The sequence below is a fragment of the Ctenocephalides felis genome, unplaced genomic scaffold, assembly GCF_003426905.1.
Source record: "Ctenocephalides felis isolate EL2017-DRISC unplaced genomic scaffold, ASM342690v1 CF-g0.4_SCAFFOLD_03046, whole genome shotgun sequence".
NCBI classification, from domain to species: Eukaryota; Metazoa; Arthropoda; class Insecta; order Siphonaptera; family Pulicidae; genus Ctenocephalides; species Ctenocephalides felis.
In genome coordinates, this window is record NW_020539200.1 from 61,821 (window position 1) to 71,820 (window position 10,000).

The 10,000-nt window shown below is 31.0% G+C and overlaps 1 protein-coding gene across 1 annotated transcript; it reads right to left on the bottom strand.

Moving 5' to 3' along the window:
- Positions 1 to 467: 467 nt before the first annotated feature.
- Positions 468 to 9,685, bottom strand: LOC113381742. Its single transcript, XM_026620470.1, has 4 exons — positions 9,184 to 9,685; positions 8,272 to 8,936; positions 5,860 to 6,019; positions 468 to 589 (listed from the first exon to the last, which is right to left on the bottom strand). Exons 1-4 carry the CDS (start codon positions 9,683 to 9,685, stop codon positions 468 to 470), a joined length of 1,449 nt encoding a protein of 482 aa, XP_026476255.1.
- Between the last annotated feature and the right edge of the window lie 315 nt (positions 9,686 to 10,000).

Below are 10,000 nucleotides of genomic sequence, written 5' to 3' on the forward strand. Positions count from 1 at the left end.
GAAGAACACCAATTAAAAATTAAGGACTTAAGCGATGAATTTATGGAATACAAAAAAGATAATAATAACAACACTGAAAGCACATTGGTTAATGAGAGAAACCATGAATTACATGATCTTAATGGAAAAATGTTTCAAATGGAGAAAGAAATTTCGGAGTATCAACACAAAATTAAAAACCTAAACGAATCTATAACTAATCTCAGTTTGAAAAATAATAACGTTAGTTGTGAATTGGCTTTATTAAAATTAATCTACAAAAATATAATAGACAGGCAAAACCCAGTTAACCAAACGCAATCCGAGTCAAATGCAACAACAACTACCATTCACATCGCTCAGAACAGAACGACATTGGATAGAAATGTATCAATAGATTATGCTACAAGAACGATTAAGCCGAACATTTTTGTTTATGCTGATCAACAGGGCCAGGGTCTACTTTCGAAAGTCAAACATGATAGCTTTCATAAGTATAATTTTAGACTAACTACAAAACCAGGTGCAAAACTGGACTCGCTTCTAGAAAAATCCCATAAAACTTTTTCTGAAAATGACTTTGTTGTCATAATTGGAGGATCCAATGAAACTAATCCGTATGAAGCATCAATGAATATTTTAAATTTTGTTACTAATTGCAAGGCCCAAATAATAATTTTTCCAACGTTATATAATAATTTTTTAAATTGTAAGTTACTTAACAATCATCTAAAACTATCGTTAAGAATAACTAAATGTATTTTAGTTACTAATTTTAATTATTATAAAAACTATCTTCAATTTATCGCAGAACAAATACTTTACCAAGTCAATTTGAATGTTTACAAAAAATCTTTTCTACATTATAATGTTCGACATACTTCTCCGAAAAGAGATAAATTTCATAGCAATGGGTCTAAACACAGAGAAGAAAATCATCATATTAATAACACATTACTTCACCCAAACAATAGAGACTTTAATGTAAACAACATCACATAATCTACCAGTCAGTCAAAAATCACTGATTTTTTCTCAGTCAAGAAAATAGTTCCTACCAATATCCCACCTCTTCCAGTTTTAGCTAATACTGTTTCAAAATAATAACCAACTCATCACATAACTTTCGTTTCATCTAAATCAAATTTTGGCATACTTTTTCAAAATATTCAAAACCTATCTAATAAGTTAAATAAAATCGATATTGTATTACAAGATGTTAAAGCCTCTGTTGTCTGTTTTGCCGAGCATTGGCTTAAAGAGACTGAACTCAAATTGATAAAAATCAATGGTTATAAGCTTTGCTCATACTTCTGTAGAAGTGTTTACGGACATGGTGGAGTTTGCATTTTTAGTTCAATACAAATTGAATGTAAGCAAATTTTCTCTAAAATTTCTCAAATCGAAAAGCTTTTTGAATACTGCATAGCAGAAATAACTTTTAAAGATTTTTCTATTTGCCTTATCTGTGTATATCGTTCACCAGACCAAAATAAATTACGTTTTATTCAATTACTTTATGATCTTATTAACGAGCTATATAATAAATACAATAAACTGATTATTTGTGGTGATTTTAATATTAATTTTGACAAAGCAAATATTTATTCAAATGATCTTAAAAATCAATTATATTCTTTTGGTCTTAAACAGATTATATTTGAGCCAACTCGAGTATCTAAAAAAAGTTCAACCTGCATCGACAATTTTTTCACTAATTTGAATGTCTCATATTCTTCTATATTAAACACAACTTTATCTGATCATCTCGGCATTTTTCTTAGTATACCACAACACCGTGACATTATACCTAAACAATATAAATATATCAGACGATTTAGTAATTCAAATAAAATTATATTTTTACATTTACTTAATAAGGAAAGATGGAATTCTGTAACAACTGCTTGTGATGGTATTTCAAGTTTTAACAATTTTATATCTATTTTCTACAATAAATTTAATATTGCATTTCCATATATAAAGTCATCATGTAACAATAACAGTGCAGTTAATCCATGTTTTTGGCAAACAAAAGGCATCTTAATTTCTTTTAAAAAACTGAAACTGCTTGAAATACTATCTAAATATAATAGTGATATCGGTTTTATTGAATATTTTTTAAAATATAAAGATATTTTTAATAGCGTAGTTGATTTAGCCAAAATTAAATACAATGATAGTTTGATAAAATGTTCTGGCAACAAACCAAAAACTATATGGTCACTGATTAAATCTGAAATCGATATTGGCAAGCATGATCAACAAATTGATTTTCTTACTATTAATGATGTAAAGATTTATGAACCCCTAACCCTAGTTAACGAGTTTAATAATTTTTTCGTAAATGAAGCAACTATTATTACGTCAGTACTTACAAATGTAAATAACAATCGCGACATTAGTGTACCTTCTCTAATTTTTGCAGGATCGTCTGACACTATTTATCTTTTTCCGGTAACTCTAGATGAAATTTCAGAAGCATTTCTTAGCCTTAAAAGTAATTTTAGCTCAGGCCCTGATGAAATTCCCAGTTTTATATTGAAAGAATTTCATTCAAATTTTGCTGAACCATTCTTATTATGTATTAATAAATTAATTTGTGGTGAAAAAAGGTAAACGTGATTTAATAAATAACTACAGGCCCATTTTCCTACTTAACTCACTTAACAAAGTTTTCGAAAAAATTCTGTTTAAAAGATTTTTATATTTTTTCAATAAGCACAAAATATTCTACCAAAATCAACATGGGTTTCGCAAAGGACATATCACCAAGTCCGTAAATTTTTAAATGCCTCCGCATTCAATTCACAAAGTCTAAAATTATTAAATGCCTCCGCATTCAATATCACAATAGAAAAGTAATTAATGCATCTACTCTTAATAACTTTTAAAACCGTTTTTGTTAAACTTAACAAAATAATTCTAATATCTTAAGCCAACTTGTTAATCTTGCAGGCGCAATCATGACAAGTTCCTCAAGGTATTAGGGCAAACGCGACTAAAACACTTTTGATAAATTTCTTAGTTTTGCATGGCCTTAAATACTAATTGAGCTTCTCCTACTCCTGTAGTGGGGTTGATTTCTTGGCGAGGGTGGTGGTTCCTTCGCGTCCTTCCGGAGATCGTCGTCGGTTCATCTCGCCAAAATCTTCGGGGGATGAGATGGTCATTGGTCTATGATGAACTCATCTCGCTGAGGTCATCAGTAATTGGCTATGGTGCATTTCTCTTCCGATGACGTAAAATGTGTAAATATTTTGGTCTTTCTCACACCCTTGTTGAGTCACAGGGCAAAAGTCGTATCTTTTATCTTTCTTTTACTTGCGTTGACTCACAGGCTTAAGATGTTATCTTCTCGCTTAGTGCAAATTACACAACTCTTTCATCTCTCTCTAGCGTTGTGCTAGTTCGTACGCGCTGAGGTCATCGAGCGCCCTAGGATCCTCCGTCCTTATCGCGCTTATGCCAGAGCGTATGCTGCATCGTGCTTTCACGCGAGACCCTTCGTTCATCGTTGTATGCGTAACTTTCTCTTGGTGACGTCATTCGTATTTTTGTGCGTTGTTGACAAAATATTTGCGTATGACAAATTATACAAATATATTATGAAAAATATTAATTACTATGTGACTAATGGTTGTTTAATAAATATAGAATGTTACAATTTTAATTTAATAATTTACTTTGATATTTTTGCGGACTGTATGCTACTGCTTGATTAATTTACTTGAACGTCCAAAAGATCACTTAAAATTATTAATATTATTTATTTGTGTCCTTTGGAAAGTTATAAAAGTCCAAATGATAAATATCCGGTTCGTTTAACCGAAATGTTAAGGCGCGAAGCTTAAAAATTACTTCGACGTCTAACTGGGCGATGTCGATTCACTTCTCCTAACCACTACACTTTTAAATTTGTTCTATAATTGAACTACTGGTGTGATCGGTGATTATTTAAGTAAAAGGCGACGTTTAATATTAATATGTTTATTATAAAAAAATATGATGAATAATGGCATCAGATAGTTGGCGTTTCTATACTGAGCTCTAAACTTATACTAAATAAAAATGATTCAAAATTGAAATTAACAATATTAGCCCCGCCCGTAAGAGGCGAGTTACATTAATTTATAAATCTGAGTGGGATGATTTTTTAGGCTTATTTCAAGTCATTTTGCAGACACATAAAAAAAACTAGCGACACATAAGTAACATCAAAATTAAAAATATCTCAAGTTACTAATGCATTTTGCACTTGAAGTGTGAAATGAGATGCAGACAGTCGTCTGCATCGCCAAGCGACAGGCTATCGTACCAGAATACGAGATAAAGATAATACGAGACGATACGATACCCTTACAAAAAATAGTTCAGATTATACCACTATTGGGAATCCTTAACACCATAGCTGGGCATTAACTCGTTAATCCGTTAATCGTTAATTAACGAAGTTAACATTTTGATTAACGGATTAACTTTTAAGTTAACTTTTAAAAATGTTAACGGACACGTTAACTTCCGTTAAAATGCGAGAAGTCCGTTAATCGTTAATCCAATGCCTACTATTTACCGCACGGCACAGCTTTAGCTTTAGCCAATGCCTTATTAAACGGCATAGAGAAAAGATTTGGACTACTCCTGAATGATGAACAGTGCCAACTTGCCGCGGCATTTCACCCAAAGTTTCGGTTAATGTGGCTGGAAACGTATGACAGCAGTAGAGAGGAATGCAGAAACTATAAACTATTGGACAAAAAAGATCTTTATTTTGACATATTTTGGAAGATCTGAACTTTTTTTCAAAGCAATTTTACTGCTTTAGGACTGCATAGAGACAAAATATAGAGCGCGTAAGCGCGGCGTCGCTGTCTAACGGGTAAACATTGATACGGAACCCATAGGAAAATAAACAAAATTTATACTTATTGTTAAAATCTCTATAAAATATCTGAAAATTTGATGTGCATATGTCTAATGATCATTTTTGACCGCCAAATGGCATTTTTTTTACTTTTTTCATTAGATCTCCGAAACCGCTAGACCTGCCTTCATGAAAAATTGATCAGTTCTTCATAATTGTCAATACAAGTAAAATGTTTTTTGAATTATTAAAATCGGACGCTCCGTTCTCTTAAAAACTGAGTTACCGTTTTTGGCTCAATTTTGCCCCATATCTTCGGAACGGCTAGACCTGCCTTTGCCAAAAACTAATCAGCACGTCTTCTTATCAATACGAATCGAATGTTTTTTGAATTATTCAAATCGGTTGATCCGTGTTCCCGAAATCGTCGACGAAAATTTGTATCCGAATACACATACATACACACACACACATACATCCATTTTTTCTAAGGTATGCCAAAATATTCAGAAACCTTTGAAACGTCGAGAAATGCAAAAATTTTCATTTTCGATTTTTTTGCGATTACTATAACTTGCCCTACGGGAAGTTAAAAAACTCTTTCCCTTTATTTAGAAAAAAATTCTTGTAAAAACAATATGCAATCATAAAAACGGAAAGTTGACCAATAGCGTTATCACGGTATGTGATAATTGTGCCATTTTCCTTATACGCACGGAAGTGTGCATAAAACGCGCGAGGGGTTAAATTACACATTTGAATTATACAAGTATTTTGTTTTATTCATAACCTGTTAACTTCCAGAACCTAAACTAATAAGTTTTTTAAGTTCACTAACGCAACGATATAATGTAATTTTACACATATTAACGGATTAACGATTAACGTTAACTTGCGTTAATTCTTCCGAAATGTAACGCTTTAACGTTTAACGAAGTTAACTTTTTTTGTAGCGGATTAACGATTAACGAAGTTAACTATTTGATTAACGGTGCCCAGCTATGCTTAACACTTACCTATGACTAATTGCATCATTTTAAGGTTGTTGACTGCTAGATTCTTCTTGCGACCAAACCACGAGCATACGGCAGCCAGATCTTTTGTAAAAATTTTCTTTAATACGTTCCTAACATATTCTGCAGGTTTCTTACCACCTACTCTCAAAATATATTTTTTCTATAATTAAAATATAAAAAGTTAGTACAAAATCATCTTATTTATATTATATTTTAAATACAATGTGAGTATAACAATTCCGCAATGCAATCATCCTTTTCGAGCATGTCGTCACAACAATTTATTTCCACTTGTGAATTTACAGTAAATAAACCATTAAACATATTGTTCCGGTCTACATCTGGTTGTTTGGCGGAAGTAGCATTTTCAATTATTTTTTGGAGTGTGATTTTCATATCTGCTAGCTCTTTCATTAAATAATCAAATTTTAAAAATATATTTTCACCTCCTGTACATTTAACTACAATTTGTTCGGAAGAACAACTATAATCCGTTTGTGTTCTCCGTTCACAAACTTCCTTCACTGGCAGAACATATGACTCATGGAGTCATGACAAGGGGACTTAAATAATCGCCCTCAGTTGATGGTGTAGAACCAGAGCCGTGCCTGGGTATATGGCCGCCCCCAGGATAACATTAAAAAAAGCTACTTTAATTTTTAATGTTTATTATTATACACAGGGCATCAAACTTCAAAAAAATCAGTTTTTGGTTAACCGAAATCGAGAACGAAAAAAAATATTGGTTTTGTTCCCAAAACCGGTTTCTGAAAAGCAATTTAAGAAAAAAATGCACAAAATAAACATTTTTTTATTTAAAATTTAAACAAAAATAATAACATGAAAAAAATTATGGTATTGGTTTTATAATCACAGACAAAATTATGAAACATAAAGAACAAGGAATAACCCTTAAATCTATACTAACATGTTAGGATAACAAAGCTCAGTGACCAATGGCAGATCTAAGCTGACTTGCAACTTGGGAGGTATACAAAATAGAATTAATTTACTTACTTTAATAATAACATGAAAAAAAGTAATTATGGTATTGGTATTATAATCACAGACAAAATTATCAAACATAAAGAACATAGGAATACGATAATTTAAAATCCTCGATGTCGCTCAGTGACAATTTAAAATTATTTGATTTTAAAAAATCAAATTTTACGTATTATTTATTGATATTGAAAATAGTAAAGGTTTTTGGTTAATTAACCGGTTTCATAAAATTCTTTCGGTTAGGTTACCGGTTAATTAGGGAAATCTTTCAATCTTTCAATTATCGCGATTGAAAGTGAAATTGCTGAATCTTCACGAAGCAATTATTAAATAAAGTACATATTAAAAGTTAATCCTACGGGATTTTTACTGACAAAATCGTCAATTGCTTCGTGAATATTTAAAGATTCAGCAATTTCACTTTCAATCGCGATAATTGAAAGATTGCTCATACGTTCTTGCGTCATGGAAGTACGTAGGTAATTTTTTATGATTTTCAATTTAGAAAAACTACGTTCTCCAGACGCAACTGATACAGGCATGGTCAATAATAGTTTTTAGCTTGTAGATTTCCTATCTTTTATAATTATTTTCAATGAAATTAACTCTTCGTATAATTGTGCTCCGTTTATGTCGCACGATTCGCCATCCTTGAATTTATTATGAAAGTCGAAGCAACTTTTTTTATGTCGTCCTCTCCTATTTCAACAAATTTATTTAAAAATCCGAAAGACTGTTCGAAATTGGATAATGTTTCAAATCGGGTAGTAACAGATGAAATGGCTGTATCCAATATTACATAGAAAAAATTAATTTTGAAATTTTTTTTAGCAGTTAACTGAATATCCTCATCTCCTTCATAGTCAAATTGTTTTCGCTTATGGCGTCGACGTAGATTAATTTCAACAGGAAATTCCGGTTGTATTTCAAGTGATTCACATAATTTATCAGCAATGTTTAAATACTTTTCGAAATTTTCATCATTTCTAATACTTTGGAAAAAAATTAAAATATTATTAATATCAGCACATGAAGTAAGATTCCAAGAAATGGTCTGCATCATTTTACTAATAATATTTACTTTTTCTAAGATTTCGTACCATATTACTGTGGAACAAATAAATTTGTACGATTTAATTTTCATTGCCAAACATTTAGCTTCATGTTGACCTATTGGTGTTGAACATTCTTTCGCTAGTTCTATTAGGCTGTCATAAATTTCACCTAATTCATGACGCAGTGGTCTAATCGCCTTAATCCTTGATTCTCACCGGGTTACGCTAACTTGTTTTACTGTTAACGATTTTACATGCTTTTTTTAAAAATTTGCCATCGAAAAGGTGATCCGGAAAAGTAATTGTATATTGCTGACACATTACTAAAAAAATCCACAGTTGAAAAAGAAACTTTCGCTGTATCATTGACGACCAAATTTAATGTATGCGCGTTGCATGGCATAAACAAAGCTCGTGGATAATTGTCCAAAATTCGTTTCTGCAATCCAATATGTTTTCCAGTCATATTTGATCCATTATCATACCCCAGGCCTCTCATATCGTTAACATTTAATTTAGGAGAGCTTAATTTTACAAGTAAAAAGTCGTAAAAAGCTTCTCCAGTACTTTTTTGAGCTGGAGAAAAACCAACGAAATTTTCTCTCACTTCTACTTCGTCATTTTGAATATGCACATATCTCAAAATTATTGTAATTTGCTCGACATGTCCCATGTCCGGCGTAGAATCCAAAATTACTGAAAAATATTTGGCGTCTTTTATTGCTGACAAAATATATTTTTGAATTTGCGCTGCAAGGATACTAATTATTTCATTTTGGAAGCGATTTCCCGCATAATGTGGCATATGGTTATTTAAAGCAACTGATTGTTGAATGCGATTTATGTGATCTGCCATAACATCATCAAATTTTCCTATCATTTCAATTGCTTTTAGAAAATTTCCATTATTGTTTTCATACAATCTGCTCGAGCTACCTCTAAACGCTAAACCCTGTACTGCCAGAAATTGTACCACAGATATCATGCGTACGACAATTTGATACCATCGTTTTTTCTCTGCGTCATAATACCGTTGCAAATTTTTATCAATTGTAGTTTTTGTTTTTTAAATTTAATTCCAAATTTTTCCAATTGGTGCAATTTCCGATATGCAGCGATGTTTTTTCATGACGAGATAAATTATCAGATGTGTGTTGCCAATCATTGAAGCCTTCATTAACTAATTTTATTTCTTGTTTGCCAAATAATTTACAACAGAAGCAAAATATGGAATCCGTTTTTGGAGAATAGATTAACCACTCACGATTAAATTTTTCACCATTTGGCATTTTTCTATAGAAATAAGTTGATGAAAATGATCTTCCCAATTTATTAATTGGATATGTAGATTGTTTATTTTGTATGGGTCCTTTTTCGATTAATATATCCAATATTTTAGTGGTAATTGTTAAAGGACAGCAAGCTGGATCATTTAAATCCATAAACATAGCAAAATATGCTTTATCAATTTCAGCGGTATCGGTATTGTATAGATAGATATCCTTATTATCTTCTGTTTCCATTTCGTCGATACTACTAGTATTGTCATTAGTCTTTTCATTTTCGACGGATAATTCATTTTCAATTTTATCGCAAAACAAATCATCAATTGGATTTAATTGGCTACTACAACTACTTTCCGGTTCTGGCGATTTTACTAAAAACTTTGTTAATGAGCCAAACATTTTTTTAGCTTCATTTTGCTTTTCCTCTCGCTTTCTTTTATATTGCGCTCCAGACAATCTTTTCGTTTTCCTTTCAGACATTCGTAGGCCTTTAAAAATGTAAATGAGCAGTGATTTTAAATTTTAGGGTAGACTTTCAATTTTAGGCCCGGGAAATTTTGGTGGGTCTTTTTTGGAGGGAAAAGGCCTTTTGATATGAAATTCTTAAATAAATATTAAAAAATATTTAATAATATTAAAAAAAATTAAAAAAAATAATTAAATAATAATTAAAATAAATAATAAAATAACGCAATTTAATATTAAATTACTTAAAATCTATAATTAATGTATATTTTAAAATCATTTATAAGCCTTTTAAGTAAAACATATTTTTAAACATAAATATGTCAAGAT